The sequence below is a fragment of the Schistosoma mansoni genome, chromosome 1 (genome assembly GCF_000237925.1).
Source record: "Schistosoma mansoni strain Puerto Rico chromosome 1, complete genome".
NCBI classification, from domain to species: Eukaryota; Metazoa; Platyhelminthes; class Trematoda; order Strigeidida; family Schistosomatidae; genus Schistosoma; species Schistosoma mansoni.
The window spans coordinates 52,099,931-52,125,914 of NC_031495.1; the positions used below are offsets into that span (position 1 = coordinate 52,099,931).

Genomic DNA, 25,984 nt, shown 5'->3' on the forward strand with positions numbered 1-25,984 from the left:
AAGTGCACATTGAATAATTGATGACAGAAGGACGCTATCGAAACCCCCACATGGAGCTCTGAGCTCTATCCAGTTTATATGGGGTGCATTGAAATCTCCAACGATGAGACAACATTCTGCTTTACTCCAAGAACAGACGTGTTTTAGGATAAAGTCGTCAGCGAGACAACACGGACTACGATATATTCCTCCTATCGTCACTAACCCGTTTCTAGACCTAATTGTACAACATACTACCTCACACGTACCACTTACATGCGCCTCCGATACGATCGAGTTAATGCGGAAGTGGTCCCTAATATATAATATTATGCCTCCTCCCTTGCGACTTCTAACTCTATCACTTCTGACACAGATGTAGCCTGAAATGACTGGAGAACAGTCTATATCTACAGTGAGCCAAGTTTCGGTGATAACAATTATATCCGGATTTAAGTCGTCTACCATCAAACTTAGTTCAGACATCTTATTCCGAAGACTACGAGCATTCGTATAACACACATTTAGGGTGTTTTTGGAGACATGCGTTCTACCCACACAGGTCTCGGAAGCATTGGCTTCCAAGACCTGACTACCCGAAAACCCTTAATCGTAAGGTTCGCTTCACCGTTTAGCCTTCGAGTTTTTAACTCTGTTAGGGCATTCTTCCACTTGATCCGATCCTCAAGTGGCCAGTCAGGTCGAATACGAATGTTTGAGTCACGAGTTTTGCGTGAGTTATTTAGTAATACGTCCCGTTCCTCAAAATTACCGAGTACTAATTTGAGGATCCTTCTCTGTTGGGTTTCGCCTCCAACATACTTACCAAGTCTGATGACTTTCGAGATATGTACCCCTGGGACCTCCTCTGGCAGTATATTTCTGATGAGAGATCCCACTAACTGCAGGTCGTGGGCATGTCTCTTAGCGGGATCAGTGTCTTTCGATTCTGCCAAGTTCCAGATGATTACACTAGGCACCTGTTTAACTGCCTTAAACGTCGTGTTCACGGCCTTTGACCGTGATGTCAGATCCTGCCGGTTAGCTACCGGCTTCTTGCTATTAGCTTTCTTTATGACAGTGTCATGTGGGTCAAGCGAGTTACTCCCAACAACATTTGGTGAAGTTAGACTATTTCCATCCACAACAGTATTAATTATTTCCTTACATTTGGACTTGAGCGGAGTTGCCTGATGCTCAGGACGTGAGTCCAACGATGACTTACCGACTATACGCGCGCTTTCTTTGGATGTTTTTCCGTCTCTTTTGCGTTTCCGCGTAATCCATTTGCCACTATTCTCAGCATCCAGATTGGAACTATTCTGGACGATAGTGGTTCTAGCCGGGTCCTCAGTCGCTGCTAAAGCGACTGGTCCCTCAGTACTTAATGGCATGGCTTTCATTGGTTGTATCGGAGTACAAATTTTTGCTTCATGTTGCGAAATTGGGTGTCTGGTACCTGCCATGGCAGCATTTACGACACTGATACAATCTTCATTATCAGTATCTATGTTGCCTGCACGGCCTACTTCGACCTTTTTAGCTAACGCTAGAAGGCTGATGGCTTCCTGAATGAGTAATGTCTTACTTGAGCAACAAAACATACAGAGCCAATGAGAATTTGGTTTCGAGCACCTTTTATAGGCAGCAGGGCTTAAGCGGGTGCACATTTTATGAAACCACTTCTTACAATCGTCACATTGCATCCCTTCTTCCACGGGGAATAAGCAATATGGCTGTCCACACTTGTGTACAGAGCCGACCATCTTAGAATAAAACAAAATGATAGGCAAGGTAGATATGTAAGATAAATCACAACCTTATCAAATAAACAAGCCTCAGTCGACCAAGAATGCTTTGATGCAGTAAATACACAAAAGCAGAATCAAAACACACAAATACAATGTCACGTTAACTGAAATAAATTCAATTAAAGTGTAAACGGTAGTTTTGATACGTAATTTACGATCAAAACAGTGAATTAAACTCAACGTGAAACAATACCACTGTCCTTTTAAATAGCGCGCGCGAAAGCATTCCCATGGTCACACTTCTTTTTAGAATATAAGGTAACCGTATGTTTTATTGTTATGCTCCAGTGACACTTTGCTATATGCTTGGCTCTTATTGTAACCACTTTCAAAGTTCAGGGCAGATAATGTCCCTCGAGTTCTAATCAAAAGTCACAAACGTGAACCCCTCTTCCCATATTTAGTTTGGACAGATAATCGATACCATCGGCTTCCTCACGAAAGTTATAGATCGAAGTTAAGTACATAAATCTGTACTCGGTAAGTAGATTACACTAAAATTTACAGCGTCAACAAAATAAGTCGTTTATCACATGTTCGGGGGAGTTGTAAATGTAGCATCCTACTCATCTAGGTCTGTTGACAAATTTGGCCTATTGTTTGCTTCATTTTAAGGAAAGCTGACGGTATTTGACCATAGATTTTTGGAGATTTTCAAAAATCATTAAAAGTTAACGTGCGCATCTTTTAAAACCAGATATACAACATATTTCTTTTGTTCTAAGTAGCTCAATGGTTCTAGAAGTGTTACCTAATAATTTTGGAGACTAGGAGATACAATCGCCAGTTTTATTTCAAAGTGAAATAATAGACCTACTGACCTGAAGATCTCATGATAATAGTCTGTGGTTTCATGTTTCGACTGCTAAAGATGTCTTAATCATTGACTTTTAGGTATGGAGCAAAAGTTGATGTCTGTTTCTTAACCCATGTTGTTAAGTATGAAGTTTACCAAGGGGTTTGAAATTTCGTGCTTCCAAACCACTAGTGCACATAGGTTTTGGGATCATGGAGAGAAGCTACTGGCCTTTATTTGGGCTCTCGGTAATAATATTCCAATTACGAACAAGGAGTATAAATAGGTTGATTTACATAGTAATGCTTACAAACCATAATTATTTCACTGTGAATCAGTTGTTGTACATCCACTAAATTATAATGATATGCCACTGGAGATAGTCAAAAATTTGTGCATCAAAGTAGTTTTATGACTCCTAGTGTTAGTGTGAGATGAAATAGATGGTCAGAGTGAAATAGCCCAATTCGTACTACTTTTAGCATTGTTGCAATGCTAGTCCAGCTATAATGTTCGGATGCACAACTTGTCTTTCCATACATTCTTAGCCTACTTCTGTCAAAACTAGTCTTCGAGCTAAGGATGTTTTTTAGTTTCAGTTCAATAGCTTTGTTCGAGGGATGACATACGTTTAGTGGCAACACATTTTGAACAATGCTCAGGTTCAGTACCAGGTATTTAGGCTTAGTAGAGATGTGGAATCAGTGACTACTGCCGTCTTAGAACACTGTCTTTGGTTTCTTGGTTTGATTTTGCAGATATCGTTCAAGCAGTTTTCCTACATCATGTTATTTGGCGACATCAGTATTGACGAAATTGAAGAAGAGTTTGGTTTATGATATAGCACCGTCAAATGACTTAGTTGTTCTGGGTTAGGGTCGAGTACATTGGCATATACTTGGTCACATAATTAGAATATTTATTTGGGATTTTTGTGCTCGAATTATAGATTAGCAATTGACAACTTAATTGTCCTGCAACGAATGAGTAAAATGATCTCCCAGCATTATTTTTGATTTATAACTGGGTTTTTAAACAGTTGGATGAGAAGAATAATTAAATCTAAACAAGTATCCTGTTGTCTTCTGAAAAGTCTTGTGATTGTATTAGTATGTCTCTGATTTTCATATATATTCGGTTGTATCTAACGTTTTCCTGTATTCCGAATTTATTTTTATTATTAAAAGTGATATAATTCGTGTTTCAGATTTCCAGTTTCAACAGTCAAATGGAAATTTCGACCCCCACTGTCCTTCGAGCGATATTCCTGCCTCGCTTATGTATTTAAGGGACTCTACCATTCGTTGTCCTACAGAATCGTCAAAGAATAGTGGAGGACCAAATTCATGTTTGACAGGTACAAAAATAAGCTGTTCATTACAGAAAGAGCAGTTGAATCATAACCCATACGTTGTACAACCGAATATAAATGTTTTTGGGCAGTCATCTCCAGATGAATTAGATTCGACGAAAAACAGGCAACAAAAATCTCAGCAAACAGATTCTTCCGATCAACTCCCACAAAGTCCATTGTTTCCAGGGAATCCTGTGATTAACCCATCAGTTTGGTCATCTTGGGAGTCTGTTAAAAAATTATTACCTGAAAATCGAGTGACGATATCTCAGTCTTGTACATCTGGAAAGTCCCAAAATTTAAGCAGTTTCAATCCTCACTCTCAAACCAATGTTGCCTCTTCTCTCCCTATTCTATCCAATTCAGCTATGTCAGATGGGCATTCGAAAATAAATGTGCACTCTGAATGTCCTCAGAGTTCAATCCACACGCACAGTACTGACTCAAGAAAAGCTACTGTCACACACAAAATAGGTCAACTTATAACACTGGCTGGAGGTAAGCCGCAGACTATCGAAATATTTTTTTATTAGTATTTTTAGTCGCATGCATATGGATCAGATTTCGTTGCTTTTAATTTGTACATAGTCATCTGTGGACTATTTTTTATTTCTACTCTCCGAAAATTTAAAGTACCTTAAAATCTAGTATTTATTGTTTATTTTAATAGGGAAACTATTTACACAGTTCAGGTCAAAGATATATACCAGATAAATTGCAATTACATATCTTTAAAGAAATCACAAGAAAGTAATATAATATGGAGAATTATGCTCCTAAGTATAGCCAGAAACAGATTTTATATCCACGTGAAGCATTCATTTCTGAAGAAAGCAATCACAAAGATTTGAGCAGAATTACATGAATTTATTTTACTTCGTTTGGCTCTCGTCAGCTACTTACAACCTGTGATATTTAAAAATCATAATTATAAAATGGGTTTAAATTACTTGAAAGGGCATAGTTGGAAGTTACTTTAAAGACATCGGTATAACGTAGCAAGGGTATAAATAAATTTAATGAACTGAATAAAGTATTGTAATTACATACATTATATAGAAAAAGTTCTATAACGTTGGTAGTAACAAAGGTTCATGGGGCTAGAAACAAGTGGTTACATAGTGAGTAAACGCTAATAATAAATAAGAATGAGTAAATCTCAGTTAATTAAAATAAGATTAATAATCTAGATGGCAGTTAAAATAAAAAAAATAATGATGTGATTAATTGAGAGTTGAACAAAATTTTATGATGCAATGAAGGAATATTTGCCACCAATAGAAGGAAAGATTACCAACCATCTCCTTTTCAACATATAAATTAGGTTTCGGACGCCCTATAGCAACGGTTTCAGATACCTTCATAAGGCGTGAGCTTAATTGTTTGTTAACCACATTGATAGATTTCAAGTTATTTTATTTATTTATTTATTTAGGCACATAAATATTGATACAAACGGGTACCAGATACATATGCCTCATACAAATCTCATTTGATTTGTGTGAGGGCTGGGATACTTCTCAGGTGCCCAAACCGAAGCAGGTGGTTTTCTTAGGGGGTCACACCCGGAGCCTTTGACCCAAAGGTCTAATCCACAAGGCAGTGGAGCATCGTAAGGAGATGCAGTTCCATAGTAGCCGGTGACCAATAATTGGTTCATACGCCATTTTTTCCCTCAGGATACTGGAGCCCATGTTCACTATTGGTTTGGAATCATGGTTTTCCAACTCCCCTAGGTGAACTTTCCGTGTCCACCGACCCGGTTAAAGCGCCGGACATTCGCTTTTCGTTCTCCCAATTTCGTAAGCAACACCCCCGCCACGAGAAGGCAGTAAGTAGGACTTCCATGACAGGCTATATACGTGTGGCCATGTGAGAGCCTTTCGAGAGAGAAAGTGGACTCTCCCCACTGTCGGCCGTATCAGGGCGTTTGGGGTTGATCTTATGTCCTGTATCCAAGAGAAGCTTAGTAATTGCACTGTTTAAGCTGTTTCTCTCTTGTTCGTTCATTTACTAAAGACTCGTCATACAACGTTCTGTGTAGTCAACTTTGATATATATAGTGTATGTGTGAGGGCTAGTAATACGTTAGTAGCCAGTTGCCCGAACCAAAATAATTAGTATGGTATTCAAACCTGCGTCTTTTAAGTTGGAAGCTGAGTTTGTTAACCACTATGTTACTGCTCCTAAACTTAAATTATGTCTTACTATTTATGTTGTATAATAATTTGTCAATATAAGGTTTGGGGTTTGTATAAACTTGTAACGGGTCTCTGTTACCACACACCTACGTGCTTGAACAGATAAATTATCCTGATTATTTCCATCTATCCTATAACCCATGTATTTCCCCTTGCTAATTACTTTCTTGTAACCTCTAGGTTGCTTTATAGATGTGTATATGTTAGTATGTATGTGCCTGTATAACTCTTTTATACTCATAAGGACTGAGTCACCTATCACTTGCTGAGTTGGCTATTTCTACCACTCTAGTTCACATGAATTTCTTTTCGTTCCCTTACATTGTTAAATGTCTGAAATGTACGTTCCTCAAATACTTCCGTAATCGACTTTTTACATCTACGTTAATGCGATTTGTCGACAGAATATATACGAAGTAAATAGGATATATATTTTATTAACATCAGTATCATTTGATCATTATGGAGTCGGATATAGGGCAATTAAAAGCTGAAGTTTTGTCCATGAGATGACGTTTGTTGATGTGTTACAACGTAATCACTTGAATTGTTATGTTTTGTGGATAATAATTGGCTGATTGTGGGTTTTTATCAGGTAAATATTAATAACATATTTAGATACTGCTTTAAGTAACTGAATAACAGTTGTTTTGTTGAGATGAAACTCTTGGTCGGTAACTATGCTAGAGTCATCAGTTTTCTTGTACTCGCGCAAAAATTTAGTTGATAGAATATGACTAGACTTAATACTCATAACCGTTAACTTATTTTATCGATTTTGGTCAGCTGCAGATTAAATTTCAATACCTCACTGGGGATATTTTTTTCCACCTTCAATCTATTCTACTTATAGTCCTCATTGATGGGATACAGCATTGTGTACTTGAATTTGACAGATGTTTCTTGTATAAGCGTCATTAGTACTACTCCTCTGCTTAAACAGAAACATTTAGGACGAGCTTCTGACCTACTGGGTAGTTAAAAGTCCAATTATTTGTCCTCTTACTGAATATTCCTCAATTAACGTACAAATATGTTATCTAAACACGATGAAGAGCGGGAGCAAATCAGATCTAGGGTAACCAAAAGTATACGGAACGATCGTGAGCAATGGTGGGCAACGAAAGCAAAGGAGATGAAAAAGGCAACGACTGTAGGCAACACCAGACAACTCTTCAGACTAATTAAAAAAAACAGGAATTAAGAGGTCAATTTTAAGCGAGAAAATCTCGGAAAAAGACGAAACTGTCATCTGCTTTCAGCCCAGACGTTTATAACGATGGGCGGAACACGTTAGAGAACAGTTTAGTTGGCCTTCACCTACTCTACAGTTGCCCACCATTCCCAAACAGTCTGAACGGAACATTGATGTAGGTCCCCCAACTTTAGCTGAAGTTTAAAATGCTAGAGCTAATCTGAAATGAGGAAGAGCAGCTGGTCCGGATGGATTGGCTCCAGAAGTCTTTAAATATGGTGGTCCAAACTTAACGATTAGGTTGACTAATATTTTAGCTAAAATCTGGGAGTTGGACGTAATCTCATCCGGCTGGTCACAATCACTGATTGTCCCAATATATAAGAAGGGGTCAAAATCATCCCGTGATAACTATAGAGGGATTAGTTTGACTAATATAGCATCTAAAATACTAGCCTCAATAATTATCGGGCGCCTAACTAAGACTCGTGAACTGCGAACACGAGAAAATCAGGCTGGATTCAGACCTGGTTGTGGTTGTATCGACCACATATTCACTATTCGTTAGGTTTTAGGACACAGGCAGGGGATCGGCATCAGACAAAGATAGTTTTTCTTAACCTAGAAGCAGCATTTGACTCTGTAGACCGAGAGGTTCTGTGGCAGTGTCTGTCATTGAAAGGTGTGCTTCAGAAGTACATAAACCTTATAAAGGCTCTTTACTCGAACACTAGCAGTCGAGTGAGAGCTTATGGCGAACTGTCGTCTGATTTTACAACCTCAAGTGATGTCCAGCAAAGCTGTCCACTATCTGCATCTTTGTTTAACTTCATCATGTACCTACTGCTGGAAATAACACTCTCGTCGACTGAATTTTCAGGAGTCGATCTCCTTCCAGGAGGTCAATAATCGACTTGAAATACGCAGATGACATAGTCCTGTTTGGTGAAGACATTGACAAAATGCAGAATCTTCTGTTAGCACTAAGTAACAACGCCAGAATATTTGGAATGCGTTCCTCCTCATCTAAATGTAAATTGTCTTTCCAGGGTTGGCCTGCGTCAACACCTGAACTAAGGATAGGGAGTGAAATATTCGAATGCATCGACAACATCCCTTATCTTGGAATTCTGATCAGCCTTAATGTGTTGGTGTCTGAGGAAATCTCAGCACGGACTCAAAATGCTCGTTTAGCTTCTTCCAACTTACGTCACCTATGGCGAAGACGAGATATCCGTCTATCAATTAAGGGACGAGTATACTGTGCAACAGTTCGTTCTGTTCTACTTTACGACTGTGAAACGTGGCCATTAAGAGTAGAAGATACTCGTAGGTTACTAGTATTTGACCACAGATTCCTTGAAAATATAGCTCGCATCTACTGGGATCACCGGGTAAGTAATAGTGAGGTCAGACACAGGGTATCAGGGAGTGATGGTAAATCAGTTGATGAGGTTGTAAATCTTCATCGACTCAGATGGTTGGGCCACGTGTTACGTATGCCTGAACACCGATTACCACGACGCGCCATACTGACTAATGTAGAGGATGGTTGGAAGAGAGTTAGGGTCGGCCAAACGAAAACGTGGCATCAGTGCTTGAAGTCACTAACTTCTAATCTGAGCCATGTTGGCAGATGCAGACTACTTGGTTGGGTTCCGCGTGACTATCGTAACCAATGGTTAGAGACTGTGTGACATGGCCCAGAACCAGTCACTATTGCATAGGTGTATGCCCTCTCTAATTTAACCGGTGAGATTAAAATTGTTTCATATTTGTCTTTCTTCCTGTACTATATCTTTATATATAATCTTTCTTTTATATATTGCCACCATTAAATTAACTACTTCTATGTATTTGGTGTTCATCTTGTTGTGCTAATGAGATATGGAAACTTGGACTGATGCATATATGTGCCTGGTCCTACATTGTAGCTGACTGACTGACTGACAAATATTCTATTCACTTGTTGTAAAAAGATCCATTGAATGTTGTCATTTTCATTTAGGATGGTTATGATTGGTTTCTTTACGGAAAGTGGTTTGTTGATATGTATAGTTTCAAAATTATGGAACACTACAAATATTGCAGAAATGAATGTCTTTGGATTGTAAATAGACGTATTCCTCTTATGTGTGACTGTTCTATTCATTTTGTCTTCTTGTTCCAGATAGTTTCACCCGGATTTATTTTCAGTTTCTGTTGCTTCCTAAAAATGAATGTATTATGAGTTATTAGAGTTTTATTCCTAGGTCCTTCAGGTCCTACTGTTAATATATATTTCATATGATAGTGATTAAAATGCATTTATTACTCTCGATAAGACAAGTCTACTCTTTATTTGTGACACCCAATTGCGTAGTTGATGGATCGTTTCGGCTTCCCGCTGTTTTGCCTGGATTTCATTTCAAAGAGTCTCCATTTTTCAAACTGATCGATGTTCTTTTACCTCCGCAAATCATTCTCCCGGCCCACATTGGTTTTGCTACTGGACGCCGATCTTATGACCGTTCTCTGGCCTTGAGATTTACATCTGATCAAGTTGAAACCATTACTTATCACTGGTGAGTGATTTCTCTCGTCGTTTTGACTACTCGTGCGTAGTCTTTTGTGGGGTGACAGATCTACTTGTGCTTGCTCTGCATTTTTTTCGGAAAACTCTCATAAAAATCTTCGGGTTGAAAACCCAAAGTTTCCTAGTATTGGCCCGGTTAAAACCCAATATCATCTATTATTTCTTAAAACCATACTGGTAACTTTATGTCGAAGCTTTCAACACCTTAACTCTTAGCCTTACGTGAAGTCCGACAACAATCCTCAGTGATCAAAACTGCTACCCTTGGCCACGGAATTATTATTTGTGAAGTATGCATTTTAGAATCGAGCACATTCCTTCTCTTGATCTTGTCCGGGTGGATGTTGGAGTAAAATTAAGATAGATGATATAGAACACACTCGACCGAATCCTGTAATATTTAACAGTGCGCTTTTCGATTTTATAACTTTTGTATAGGGACAGCTATGCTCAGGAGATGGTGGCTACAGAAGCAGTTCAGTCACCAGGTGATAATTAGCTAAGGATTAGAGTGCAAAGATAGTGATCGGTAGGATTGTCTCTGAGAAAACCATTACGTTGATAAATTTTCGGAATTGATGGTTAAAACATGGAAGAAAAATTTTAACTAACTTCTGGCTACGTTTTGGTTCTTTTTCATCTAAAAGCAGTATGAGTAGGATATAATTGTCGTCTTTTGAACTTAGACTATAATTTGGAAGTTGGCAAATCTGAGATGAGAGAAAGCGATAGGATCTGTTAGTTTACTTCTATTAGAATTTTGGTCGTTAATTCTTAACCAAATTAACTGCAAAAGTGACTTGGGTATATGGATCGGATGTGTTTCTTATAGGATTACACATGGCTGTTGATTATTCCAGTTTATAGAAAAGAGGAGTGATTCAAAAAGTAGCTAACTTGACTAACATGACTTCTAAGATATTATGGTCTATAATATTTAAGAACAGTTTACCGTTTTGCAAAGAAAATCATTTCAGTTTTCATCATTGATTTGATTTACCTACTATGTCATCGTCAGAATTTTATCTTGGGAACATTAGTTATTTGTTAGCAAATACAACCCGTTCACTAATTAAAAGCATTTTTCCGCTGACTATAGGTAGATTTTGTTCGTCAGCTAGAAATATTATCCAGACTTCTCAGCTGAAGTTGCTGTAACTGATGTTGCGATCTAGTAATTGATAACTGCTTGTACTAGTGAATTATGGCCTGATAGTTAGAGGAATTAAACCTAGAGCAATTCAGTCACACATCTGAGTCCCACTCTATTTATTTTTGCTCGGGAAATCCCTCAGTAAGGTGCTGAGTAGGTAAATCACGCTTGTAACCAGGGTATTTCCCATCATGATGCTAGCGGCAAACTATAGTTTTTTTGACTGAAACTTTCATGTATTTAGCAGTTCCAACTCCGTCGAACGAACCAATAAAGAGGTCGACTCAACTCTGTATCAGTTTACTCCCAATCATCAGCGTTTGGGAGACAAGTATTTTCGTCACTGCTCCTTATGATGATATGTGTTATGTCTCGTAGGTTGAACGCTTTATTCGGATCCTAGCTATTCGGATAACCCCAGGCTAGCACTACTCAGCGACTTGAAAGACCAGAGAGAAGACACGAGTATCAGAGAAGCACTTTACTACAAGGTTCATTATGTACAGAAAAAACAGGGGTTTTATAGTAATTAAAAGACCTTGAGATTCCATAGTAGCAGTATGTTTAACAGCCAACCAGGACCTCATTATTTTAGTAGCATAGCTTCTAACTAATCGCTGATTGGTTGGGCTCTTTATGAGCCTCTCTGGAGGCTCTGATAGAGTTTATTGTAAGCCGACTTAACAATATGATAAAAAACGTATAGGTATTTGTGGAAGTTGTCATCATGGTTTCGCAAACTACCCACTGGGAACAGAACTTAAGGGAGGGGATTGAAGTTCGCATTATGAAAAGATATTTTCTTAACACTATCTTCATACAGCAACAAATCATTATGACGAGTTCGAACTTAATGTGCCTGGGATTTCCTCATACTAAGTTGTCGTTACTTGCTTTCCTCGATAAGTAACGATTTTGGTGCATCACTAACAGGAAGCTGTAATTTGGGGACTTGAAAAACAAAATGTATTGGTTCACTGATATTACAATTTATTCATGGTAAAGTCAAAAAATTTATTAATGTCAATGCCTTTTAGTTGGCGTGGAGCTGATGAACGAATGGAATTCGGAGTGCAAGTTATTATGCGTTTCGCTCGTCTAGATCCTCAAGCCTGCCAAGATCTAGTACAGGCATATGAGTTGTATGGTAGTCGCAAGTCATCCAGTTTATCATCGGATAAACTCATTCAAATACCATTAGCTGAAGATAGTTTACCAGTTCACTTAATAATCCAAGTAAATGGTCGGCCTATCCAACTCCCACCTCTTTTACCAAGTAATCGTCCAGGAATGGATGGACGTCGTAATCCTAGACCTATTAATATCACTCAGTCTGTAAGTATGTTTGTTTATATTTATAATTGTGAGACAATTATCCGTAATTTAACTAGCGATTTCTTTTGGTCCTATTGATTGATATGACACTAGGATTTTCTTTTGTAGATTAGTCTATTATTGTAAAGTCTTAAATGATAATAAAATCATGAACTATATTTTTAAAGAAGTTTTATGATGCACTGATTGTATATACTTTTGTTATCTTTGAGTTGCGAAGTAAATAACAAAGTGTGAGATCGTTACGTTTGAAAATATTCTAATAATCGCGTATTTCAGTTGTTGGATATAGAATAAAATCTTTCATATGTATATAACAGAGAAACAACTAACCTTAGTTTGTTTGTTCGCTGGGAAAATACTTTAAATTGATGAAGAAATGTTTTGAAGCTGGTTTCATGATTGTTATTCTTCAATTATGATCATAAAACTGTAGGGTATTCTCGGTTACAGACAAAGACATCAACTTGAGAACTATCAAAAGTTAAGGAGCACTAAAAAATCTGTTTAGCGATGACATTATATCATGATTGCGCAATATATATATATATATATTTACTGAGGGGATAGTTTTCAAATTTCCCCATTTCCCAATTACTCACCCATTTTTAACACTTGCTTAACTCTTCAAGAAGGGTTAACTTCATTTTTATTTAACACTAATGGCATGTAATACATAGACTGCAAGTTTATCTAATCAGACCACAATGGATTTGTCTGAATTCGAAATTGTCTTATGCATTTTTCGAAGTTATCTTGTATTTGAACTGTCTTGATTAAAATTATTTGGTGGGACTAGGAGTGGTATTTTGATTTTGGATTAATCTAAGAATAACTTGGATTTTTTTCAATCTTTCATATTTTTTAGCTTCATGTTTCCCCTACTGTTCCAAACTATATTAAATTGACTTGGACTCATGATTATTCTAGCTATACCTATAATGTTGTTGGAATATACTTGATGCGTAGACGTTCGCCTCAACAGTTATGCGGTCTTTTACATTCGACTTCATTTCAAAATGCTAATGTAATGAAAGTAAGTTTTTGTCTTTATTTTTAGACGCTTCATTATAATAGACATTATCACCAATAGAACGTTGCTGCTTTTCATCTTTTGTATTTTATTTCACGGTAGGGGGTCTGTGTGTCAATCTGAGCCATTGCTTTCTGAGGTCTATTCCTCAAATATTTATACATTTAAACAAATATATTTATTATCGATCGAAGTATTAGTGTAAGTCATTGGTTAACAAACTCTCTTATTACTGATTAAATTATAAACAAAACCCTTGTGGTAGCCGTATTTGGACCGTTGCTTTTAGATTATTTGTCCAATCCGTCGGTAATCAAGTCTATTAAACCCATAACTAGTTGTCATTTTTATTTCACTTATTAAATATTGTGTATACTTTTAACTTAGTATGAATAATAAACTTGTCTTTATAATTCATCACTTTATTATTCTTGATCATAACTGCTTGATTAACCAGATCAATCACAGCTATATGGAAAACTGGGTGCCGTAGTGATTAAAATTTGTGTAATAGGATTTTGGAATATACAAGTTGCAATTCTTTGGTAGCATAAGTGTCATTTTAACCACAGCTGCGATCGTTTATCTTTTTGTGCTTCATTATCTGACTCCAATTTGATCGTGTCATTATCGTTAAGGAAATCCACATACCACCAATCCTCGTATAAAATTATCGGCGTAAATCGTGCTAGGGAATAACTGAGTTAAATAAGTCAAGTACGATAATGAAGTTTGAATGAGTACATTTTGTACAACCATTGATCAGAGCAGACAATCAGAGAGACAGAAAGAAGGAAGCAAAGAGGAGAGAGCGAAGCGAAACAGACCGGAGAAGACATGTGAGCTAACCCAATTTAACCGAGCATTACTCAATATTTATAGTCAGGCAAAAATAAATTACAAACATGTGATGTGGAGTAAGATAAGAAATGCACACATATGCGCTTACATAAAAACAGTCAAGATTGGTGAGCGAATAATTGACAAGGTCAAAATGTTAATAAAAGAATGAGTAAATTGATCTGTCCGAAAGCTAGAATAAGGTGTGTGGGCTTGACATGGCATCTGACACCGCAGAGTTCCATTGGTCAGCACTTGATATTTTGGGAAAAAGTTTTCCTATTCTGCTTGTATTGTTAGTCAGTAATAATTTTAATGCTTTACAACTATTTGTTTAATTTCCGCTCAGATGGAAATCATGAAAAAACTTAGTCCTAATGCTACCACTGGTAATATTGGTAGCGTGAACAGCCAAAGTCAGTCTTCAGCCTGTAATGAGAATGACGATGATGATGACGATTTAGTTATGCCAAATACACTTCCTGTTCAGCTTCTTTGTCCTTTATCTAAATGTCGTATTGAAGTACCTGTACGTGGACGTAATTGTCGTCATGTTCAGTGCTATGATGCAACAACTTATCTTATAATTAATGAACGTAAACCAACTTGGAATTGTCCTGTGTGTGACGGTAAAGCTGTTTACGAAGATTTGATAGTTGATGGGTGAGTCTGTAAAATCCTTTAGGATTTATTACTGTACCAGTGATAAAAATCAGACAAGGGTGGATTGAGTATCGTGTTTTGTGTATGAAATGTATGTCGGTTGGTTTATTTTAGCTAAATCATTTCTACGCTTTCTTGGTTTTAGTCAGTCTTTCAGTAAAGTGAGACCACGAAACTAAAAAGTTTCTATGGGTTGTTGCATTGTTTGCTATCGATTTTTACAATGCTTGATGGTATTGTATTTTTGCTTGAAATAATAATAGGTACTTACTCTGTGTTTTATTTCTTTATGAATGAATGCACTGTCGACGAATATTATTCATAACAGAAAACAGCACTCAGCTAAGCTGTGTATGTCTAAAATACTCAAAAGCATTGGAACAAGGACGTCTTAAATGTAGTTCATGCAAATCCTATTATGTCAGCAAATCAGGAACAGATTGGAGCAAAACTGAACACTACTGACTACTTTGAGCGATTTCTAAAATGACTTTCGTATTAACCAGTCAATCAGGGTGAAACTTTTAAGAATGAAATATACATTAAAAAGAAAACTATAATTACGAAGAATATATTTTCGGGATGCTGCCAGCCTAACTCTATTACCCTAACGTAACACTCCTAGCCCTAGTAACCTTAAAGCAACTTCATTCCTGGACTTTGTGCTTTCTTTGCATGTTATCTCTTGACCACAACTACGTAAATTTCCTTTGATCAATAGTCCAAGATTTCCATAGGTGGTCTACGTCATATCATCTAAATTAGTCAGGATGCAAAATCTCATCGAAAGGCGTGATACCCAGTAGTAAAATATCCGTAATTCCGTTTTAAAAATCGTTCATAAATTTATCAATCGCTTTATTCTGATTGATCAATTCCATTTGTTTCAAGTCTGTTAGTGTACTTCTACCACCCTAACCAATGACAATGTAGAGATTCTCAAAAATCAACCTAGATCCTTATAAAGGTTCTGGAAAACGGATAATTAATGTTCTTATTGGGTGGATTTTTATGCCGTTGGTTTTTCTATCTACAGATGTAGTAACGCGTAGAGGACAACAATGTATTCGTTAACTGTATAAAATCTCTTTGTAATTTGTTAAATTACTAGTTTCTTTTTATAAACTATCCATTTATAAAAACTGTCTTCTAATTGGTTAAGAATTGGCTGAAAACTCGTCGCCATTCTCTCAATCTCTTACATGTAAGACTTCTCTGTTGTCATATAGATGAATGAGTTTCGCTCTATCTAATTAGTTCAAAAAAATATGCCAACAAACCGAGGTTTCTTTCAGGATTAAGCATTTAAGTTTAGGATTTACGGATGGTGTCGATTCGCTTATTACATCCAATATACAATGTAGGCGAGATATAGATTGGATTAAAAAGTGTCCTGTGCAAGATTTTGATGGGGCACGCTGATTGTCTATTTCTTAACCACTTAACGCTAGCGGAGACTTGGAGAAGACTCAAGAATTTTATATAAAAATTATAAATATACTGTTTTTTTTTCATTGTGACTCCTAATTCCATCCGACTTTTTTATTTGGGATATAATTACGTTCCTGTTCAGCCGTGTTCTGATTTGGGGACTTGTCGAGTGAATTGGTTTCCAAGATTACTAAGCACTAGAAGTATCTGGGTAGAAATGTGAGAGATTATAACATACAGAGAAGGAACTGGGCCTTTGATGCGTTTAATGCTTTCACTTTTAGCATATGGTGACAAATAAATCTTTGTTATTATTTCCCAATGCTCTGAGGACTATACATACATAAAAGTCATGTTCTCAATTCTGGCTAACTTATTCCTATATCATACTTTTGCCGTAAATTCGTACGTGAAATTGAATTATAACTGGATTATCTACTTATCCTTCAACTTCTGTTAACAATAGGTTTAGATTCATCACTTTTCTGTGTTTACTCAATCCGATAGTATACCTCTAGGCTTTATAAAATAAGCATAGGCTGAAGCTCAAATAAGTGTAAGCTCCCCTACTGTACTGATTTTTTCGATAACTCAAGACCAGAAGTTACCACCACCATCAAGTAATTTGAATGTCCCTCATTTGTTATTTACTATACAATGGTTATAACGATCTATGACAAGAATATCTTACAACTTTCGCATTTCCGAGCACGTTCCAAAGAATTTAAGTTTGAGAGGAGCAACGGCTCTAATTAGTACAGTAGCCCGGCACTTTATTGAAATCGGGGATACCATTGACATTCTTCAGTCCTTCGAAATTGTCAATAGACATAAAAACTCAACGTTTCTTCGGTTTCCCAGTTCAGTAGCAATAAAAATCTCAAACCTAATTTGTGTCCAGAAAGAGACAATAATCAACTTATCACTACTTTGGTAAATTCCTGGCTTTTGATAATATCACGTGGAATTATTATTTTTTGTTATTATCATTACTTTATTAGTGTTTATTTTGTTATGTGGTCTTCATCAAACTAATTCTTATCTTATATACACCAAAATCATCCTCTTATTAATCGAGTTTTTTCTTCATTCACTCGATTTTCTAAACTTAAACACTCTTCAAATCTTGTTTAATTATTACGTAAACTTTCAGTTTCTAAATCTAGACAGTCACCTCACTGCTGTAAATCTTCTACATATACTTGTAAGTGATCTAAAGCTTCTCTAATTCTTACACGACCTGTCTTATCTGTTTCCGAACTTCATTTAGTTGCCGCCCCACACCCTCATTTTCAAATAACCTCAATCCTGTTCTTATATATATATATATATATATATATATATATATATATATATATAGTTGTCATTGATAATCTTTGCCATTCCAGTTCTTTCCATCTTTAATGTTAATTGTTTTCCATTATATCATAACTCAATGTTACATTTTAATGCACATCAATGGTTGTAAGCGGCTGATAAGAAATCATGAAATATAGTGAATTCATATTATTCTGCCTTAATTATTACTATGGCTTTGTTCGAATTCGTAAAGCAAACCAATTGCATGGGTCTTTTTTTTCAAGTCTACAAAGTTGTATTTTTCTTGTATGCATATAATCTGTTAAGCTGAAAATTTTGTTTAATTACTTTTTCTAAAAGTTTATTTTTAGAAATATTGAATTCTAAACGTTCTCAAGATCTAGAAGAAATTATATTTCATTCGGATGGTTCTTGGTCGGCTCTAGGCGAAGAAATGACTTCTAATCAATCAGAAAATACCAATTGTAATAATGATAATAATGCTGATAATAGTAATAGTAAAATCCCATCTGAGCTATCTCCATGTACTGATTATAATCAATTATATAGTTTACAAGAAAGCCCCTATGCTTCAAGTCACATTACTTCAAATTCAATTAGATCAACTACTGATTCAGCTGGTTCTTCTTCATTCGTGCCATCATTTAATACTTTGTCTCCTGCTAGTTCAATAAATTCATTGTCTAATACAAACAATTCTTACCCTAATACATTATCAATGTCTCCTGCACTTACTGTACGAGCTGTAACAACCACACCATTGATAAGAAATGATGTGGACAATATTTCTGTCCCAAATACAACAAAAACTACATCTACTACTAGTACTACCAGTACTAATTATCAAACCTCAGTTACTGTTCAATCTTCACGAGATAAAGAACAAAATCAGCATATATCCCAAGAGGTTCGTTTTCTGTTTATATATATATATATATATATATATATATATATATATATACTGAGTTATTATTAGTTTACTTTACTGAGGGAGTGAAGAGGGAAGGGAAGATTTCACATATAGTCTGTAATTTTTAATATCTTGTATTGTGAATACCAACTGTCAAATGTTTTTTTGTTAGTCATTATCTATTGAAATATATATTCATAAGGTTCACTGGATAATAGACATGTTTAGTAACAGTGACATAACACTAGAATTAGCTTATAAGAAAATAATATTGAACATTTAATAAATTAATTGTTCATTTAAAATATCAATTCATCTTTAGTTTTTAAACAAAAAGATGAATATTTATTGAATTTTGCAATATATTTAGCCTTTAATGTATTTTATTTTTGTTGGGTGGAAAAATTATGTTGGTTTTACTTTTACCGTCATGATTTTTATCCATAAAGAATTTTTTCCATTTTATGTTCACAAAAATGTCTGCATAATTTAATTGTAGTTTAAATGTTTAAGTAAGTAAGTAATATGTGTAGATTGTTCAATTTATGGTAATTTCCGATCAATGATTGATATAATCTTAGGGAATCACTAAAAGGTAGGGATTTAGAAATGTTAGTGAATTAGATTTCTATTTGATGCCTTAAGTAATGTGCTCGGTATCGTGCATTCAACTCTAACAAGGTCATAGGTACACACTATTAAAATTTCTGAATAGTCATGGAACAGCAGCTATCTTAATGATTTCTGGTTTGAAATAGCCCTCTAACCTATATTAGTTCGTGATGAAAATTTATTTTGTCTGTATTTAAGTTAATTAAAAAAAAGATAATCTGTTTCTTTTCAATATTATTTTTCTTGATTATTTATACCAGATTTCCTCCTTCACTATCGACTTAACATTATCTGATGATGAAAATGAACAACAGGGAATAAGTTCTAGAGAAACTGCAAGTAAGTGTATAAATACAATACATTTTCATTCTGTATAATTTTATTTATAAATTATAACATCTGTTATCTATTTAAGGAGCTGTGTTGTATGTAATTGAGATACTATCTTTGAGCTGTTGTTGTTGTTGTGCATTAAGTTAAGATCTTCATGTTTTATCCAGTATGCAATTTAACCATCAGGCTAATTGTTCATGATGTGGATCAACAATAATATTCGGGATTAACAACCTTTGTTAGCGTACATTCATCAGAAAATAAATGTAAAGCTCATTACTGTTATCTCCTAGTTTGCATTTATCTATATCACAGGATAGGAGAAATGTTATATCCTGTGGAGATTTATGAATGGTAACTTTGAGAATTATTTATGGACCGATGTGATATGTATATTTTCTATTGTATAATTGTTTAGTAGCTTAACTATTCATATTCGTGTCCCTCTTATTATAAGCTTCATTTTGACCTATAGACTATTATCATACAATTTCCTATTCCTGAGTTATCCCCAGTCTATTGATTACTGTTCCCCCTATTCACAGCCACATTTGGCCAAATCTTGTACAAATGTTATTTTCTATTTTATGGTACGATGTGGTCAGTTTGTTTGGTATATAAACCCAGTATGTTTGAGAATAATGTTCATATTGCTGAGGCTGTTATTGGTGTTCTGGACTTAACTCGCTGGGCTAGGCAGAAAGCAGGACTGATAAGTGCTCAAGACTGCTCATACGGCTTTTGTGTATCATTGCTCTGATCGATAATTCACTCCTCTCTGTGATTGGCGATCATATATAAACAGGGCATCTAGATAGGGACAATCGATATAACAAGAAAAAAAACAGTAATTTAACTAGTGTTTGAATCGAATCTCTCCTATTTATTGCGTCATTGACATGTTGGGCGAGACTATAATTTGTGGACAAACCAATTAGATTTGGGATAATGGGTCTCGGATTTTTACGCGAAATTCGTTCACTCATTTGTCTAAATAGCGTTTTGGCGTGATGACAACCCTAAATCTAATTCTTAACCCTAACCATCAACTGTAAACCATAATTTCAATTCCTCACACTGCTTTATAACCCTCATTTAGCCCTAGAAAGTAGGTGGACATCCCCATGATCACTTTAGCGTCGCTCATAGGTAGTCCATAAATTATAGTCTCACCGACATGTTTTAAAACCACTTTTGATTCAATAAAATACTAAGATTGATGATGTCCAACAAATAGGAGACTGAGTTCGTGGTGCGATTGCGAAGGAAATGCAATCTGTGGTAGCTAGCCCTACGACAAGCCCACATAGGGTTGTTCTAGTTTCTGGGTCAACTATCTATTCATTCTTCTTAAACCACATTTTGACCTTGTCACTTATTAATCCTGACTGTTTTTATGTAAGCATATGTGTTTGCATTTCTTATCTTACTCATCATCACATGTCTTTAACTTATTTTTGTCTAACTATAAATATTGAGTAATGGTTGGTTGAGTCGACTCACTCGCGTTCTCCGTTACGCGCCATTCTTTGTTTTGCTTTGCTTTCCGATCAACGATTGTGCGAAAAATACGTATGCAAAGTCCATTCTCATACTGGACTTATTTTAATTCCGCTATTCACCAATGCGATTAAAGTCCATGATTTTATATGAGGATTGGCGACATGTATATTTCGATAACAAGCAGCAAACGATCTACCGGGAGTCAGATCTCGGACCACTAAAAATCAACCCATCATGCTGTTCATATACTATTTGATCGCCTAACCTGGGGAATTTTCGAAAGAAGTTTCAGTTGTTGAAGTTTTACAAATCATTCAATTCAGATACCTTTGATGATCATAACAGTAAAAATCTGCTGCCGATCGAATCTAAAAGTTTTGGATTCTGTCATGTTAAGTAGAATATGATGTTGGGGATAATCTACCTGGCAATATAGTTTTGAATTGTTTTAAAATATTTTGTTGATGTAATATGACTTGAGGTGCTTTAGCAAATCTGAACTTAATATATCTTGTTTTTATGTTTGTCGTTTCATCAGTGTATTCATTTATGAATTCTCGTAAAATTGGTTGGAATTTTTATGACATCATTTACTTCATCAATATACGTAATGTTGATATTATAGATAAAGCTTTTCAGCTATTTGCTTTGAAAATGGCATAATATACGTTCCATTATCCTTTTTTCCTCCCACATACACTTATTGTAACTTACAGGTTTTTGTTTTTTGAACGTACTTTTTTTCCAAGGTTGTAATGTTTTTTACCACATGTTCCTTTACTGTACAATTATACGAGTTCACTACTTTTTCTGGACACTTGTAAATAATTCCTCATGGTAGAGTTTCTCATCTTCTATTAGACTTGATCACATGGAGGCAGCTAAGTATTTATCTATTACATTCGTTACATATTTCATTTAAAGTTTACAATTAACTTCTGCACTATTCAAACGATACATATTAGTTTCATTTTGTTACCGTTAAACAAAATAAGCCACTCTATATTTAACTGTTTATTATTGCATGAATAGAGTGAGCATATTTAGGTAAAAATTATTTCAAAATACTTAACATAAATTGAAAACCAAGACCCAAGAAAATGAAAATAAAGCAACTATGGTTCAGTGAATGACATCATGCTAGAACTAGGAGTTTTCATCTTGATGTTAGTCATATAACGTCAATGGCTTGTTTGTAATTTTTTAACAAAAATATTGACAAAAATATTTTCGAAAAAGAAATTGTATGATGATGTTACAAGTGTCCATTGTCATAAGAGCTATCCATTAAAATATGTTAGAAATGAACTATCATATCATTCAATAAATTAGTTACAATTATTCGTTAATATTAGTTTAATCTAATTTTAGTGTAAATTTTATTCATACATACATGAACTCATCTTCTAAGATATTTACAAATGTAATAGTTGTTTGTAAACACTAACATATCTCCAATCACACATTGCATAATAGAGAATTATCAATATGAACTTGTTACATTATCACTTAATTTTAATTTGTAATAGTTGAATTCATGAGTAGATTAAAACTAGACCACCATGGAAAACCTGAAAACACTGGACGGCCGTTTCGTCCTAGTATGGAAATCTATAACAATTCGTATCTCACGATGCTGCACGCGGAACTCGGACCTAGGACCTTCGGTCTCGCGGACGACACTTAACCTTTAGACCACTAAGTTTTTCGTCCTCAAGACCGAAGGTCTTAGGTCTGAGTCCCGCGTGCGGGGTCGTGGTGTGCGCCCTTCTGAGGAGTCCCATACTAGGACGAAACGGCCATCCAGTGCTTTCAGGTTTTCCATGGTGGTCTAGCTCTAATCCACCCATGAAGTCAACTATCAAGAATTACTACAATATTCAGAAAAAAAACCGTTTTGGTAGAAATTAATTTTAAGTTTGTATAATTTTGTTTTCTCCATTAGCATATGAATACATTTTTTAGCCGATGCATTGTATCTAAATTTTTAAATCCTTTTATATAAATTTACAATCATCATATCGTAAGCTTAAGCTATTTTACAGATTTTATTTATAGGATAATAACACGTGGCCATTAAGAGCAGAAGATACTCGTAAGTTACTAGTATTTGACCACAGATTCCTTGAAAATATAGCTCGCATCTACTGGGATCACCGGGTAAGTAATAGTGAGGTCAGACACAGGGTATCAGGGAGTGATGGTAAATCAGTTGATGAGGTTGTGAATCTTCATCGACTCAGATGATTGGGCCACGTGTTACGTATGCCTGAACACCGATTACCACGACGCGCCATACTGACTAGTGTAGAGGATGGTTGGAAGAGAGTTAGGGTCGGCCAAACGAAAACGTGGCATCAGTGCTTGAAGTCACTAACTTCTAGTCTGGACCATGTTGGTAGATGCAGACTATTTGGTTGGGTTCCGCGTGACTATCGTAACCAATGGTTGGAGACTCTGGGTGATATGGCTCAGAATTGATTTAAGTGGCATAGGTGTATACACTCTTTAATTTCCCTTAACCAGTGAGATTAAAATTGTTTCATATTTGTCTTTCTTCCTGTACTATATCTTTATATATAATCTTTCTTTTATATATTGCCACCATTAAATTAACTACTTCTATGTATTTGGTGTTCATCTTGTTGTGCTAATGAGATATGGAAACCTGGACTGATGCATATATGTGCCTGGTCTTACGTTGTGTCTGAATGACTGTTTAGTACCAATATTTATGTGTTCAAATCAATAAATAATGGCTGAAGTTCGGTTTAGATTTTCGTTGAAAAAATAGGAAATGACGATTGCTGAGTGCAAATGCGAAGAAGAAACATTAGTTGCCTGATCCTACTTTGTAACTGACGGCTGACTGCCCGACTAACCATAGATCATATAGACACGTGGGTTTTTTTTCAAGTCGGTCAAAATATAAGTAACCTATAATTTAGACGTTTATTTAACTTTTTTTCCTCTCTCTCTAAATGTTTCACTGAATTCTTTAATTTACTTCGAAAAAAAACTTAAAAACTTATGGATTTTTTCCTAGGTAGCATTCAAGTTCCTACAAAAGACAATAATTCTTCTTCGCGTCCTGTAAATACAGTAACATCACATTCTTCATCATCATCGTCATCATCATCCTTATCACCTCAATTTCCTCCTAGTGATTTATCTCAATCTTCTCATTATTCTGAAAGCAATTATCAACCTCCATTTTCATTACATACGAGTAATAGACCGTCTTCGATAACATTATCAAGTGCTTCTTACTCTAAAAGTTGTAATCAATCAATTTCTATACCTCCTGTTTATTCATCAGAATCAAATTCTACACAATCAGTTAGTGTTAGCCAAAATCTTGTAGTTCCTAATGTTTCTGTAATCAATGCCTCTTCAAATCAAAGGCGTTATCCTCCTGTTAGCAGTGAACAGAAACAAGTGCAAGGACCGGCTACTAACATACCTTGTTCTGTTACTCAATCAGATGTTCCTGTTAGTTTACCTTCAATTGGTAAGCTTTATTGTTATATATCACGTGTAAAACGGGGTTTTAGTTAACAAATATCTTTTCGCTGTCATACTGACTGTCGAAACATGAACTTCACATATCCAATTTATTCACTTATTACAGAAGTGAACTAACTTCTTCACTCAAGGGCTGCGCAAACCCAGATACTGTGTCTGGATGTTGCTTATGGAAGATACCTAAATGTTTTTCATTAAGCGTCTAATGAGTATCATTTATTTTCGAAAGTCATATAACCGAATTGTCAATATTAATTTTATTTCATCAATGGATTAGGTGCAGCTAAGATGATCATATTGTTATGAATAACAGAACGATATGATTATTTGCACTGCAGTCTAAGTTATTTACCTGAGTACATCAAGGGATTGTCCGCATTTATTTAGGTGTCCATGTAGATACCAACTGGATTTGTGTCAATGCGATCAAAGGGAACATTGTTATGTCTTAATTTTTTTAATCTTCAACATAATTTCATCACAACTTTTATTCATACTTATTCCGCCTATGATCTCTCCAAAAAACGTGTCCAGAAAGGAGTCTTACGTATGCAAAGCAAAGCCTCAGTATTAGTTATCCTAAAATTGTCATGTTAACTACATTTTTCATTATGGTAGAAACTGGGTCTAAATTTTATACATTGGCTTGCCTTTTACCTTTTATTATCTACACCTCAACGACTAGGTTGATTGACTTTTGTGATGGGATAAAAAAATAACATTATTTCGGTCGATATTTTTTTGTATCATTTCACTATCGATTTCGACCTGGGTGACATATGTGAACTTAGTATGTGACGTTTCAAAGTAAATATTTCTGGTGTAAATTCAGCGTAAACTTCTTTCAATGTTACGACTGTGAACTTTTGTTCCGTGTGATATTCATGTTCCCCGTATCAATGCATATGAACTATATCCTATGTGTGTTTTTGAAGTAACTCTATTTTTTCACATATGATATTATTAAGCGTGTGTAAAAGTATATAAATGATCGTATTTTGGTCTAACGAAGACGTGATTTTATGATTCGTTTGTGGACGTGTTTTTGGAGAGTCATTAAATTTCTACTGCACCAGTCTTTCGTGTTCTTTGCGTCATGTGAATCGCTATGGTTGTCGATTGTCAAGTAAAGAAGCAGTAAAACTGCGGACACAACTGAGGCGATCCGCACGTAACAGCGATGACATACCAAACCTAACAGAGTCGACTTCAGACGTAATAACAACATTAGCACCGCAAAAGATAGATATACGTATATTAGTCTTAAAAATGATTTATTATTTCTCTCGCTTTTCTTTACAAGCCATATTTTTTTGCAAAGATGTCATATTGGTAAAGGTTTTACTAAAATACCCCGGCATTCATTATAGGCATTTTGATCACCCTTATAACAAGAATTAACTCTTGTGTTTTTC

At 35.5% G+C, this 25,984-nt stretch overlaps 1 protein-coding gene across 1 annotated transcript in view; it reads left to right on the forward strand.

The window, feature by feature from the left end:
• The window catches only part of Smp_172130 (putative sumo ligase), a gene marked incomplete at its 5' end in the record, with an annotated part of 31,704 nt that overhangs the window by 3,060 nt on the left and 2,660 nt on the right, over window positions 1-25,984 (forward strand). The window contains 8 exons of the mRNA XM_018794805.1: window positions 3,794-4,438; window positions 9,699-9,900; window positions 12,102-12,399; window positions 13,268-13,435; window positions 14,622-14,935; window positions 18,026-18,593; window positions 19,469-19,547; window positions 24,364-24,555. Coding sequence (XP_018649181.1) covers window positions 3,794-4,438; window positions 9,699-9,900; window positions 12,102-12,399; window positions 13,268-13,435; window positions 14,622-14,935; window positions 18,026-18,593; window positions 19,469-19,547; window positions 24,364-24,555 — 2,466 coding nt within the window. The remainder of the gene's footprint in view (window positions 1-3,793; window positions 4,439-9,698; window positions 9,901-12,101; window positions 12,400-13,267; window positions 13,436-14,621; window positions 14,936-18,025; window positions 18,594-19,468; window positions 19,548-24,363; window positions 24,556-25,984) is intronic.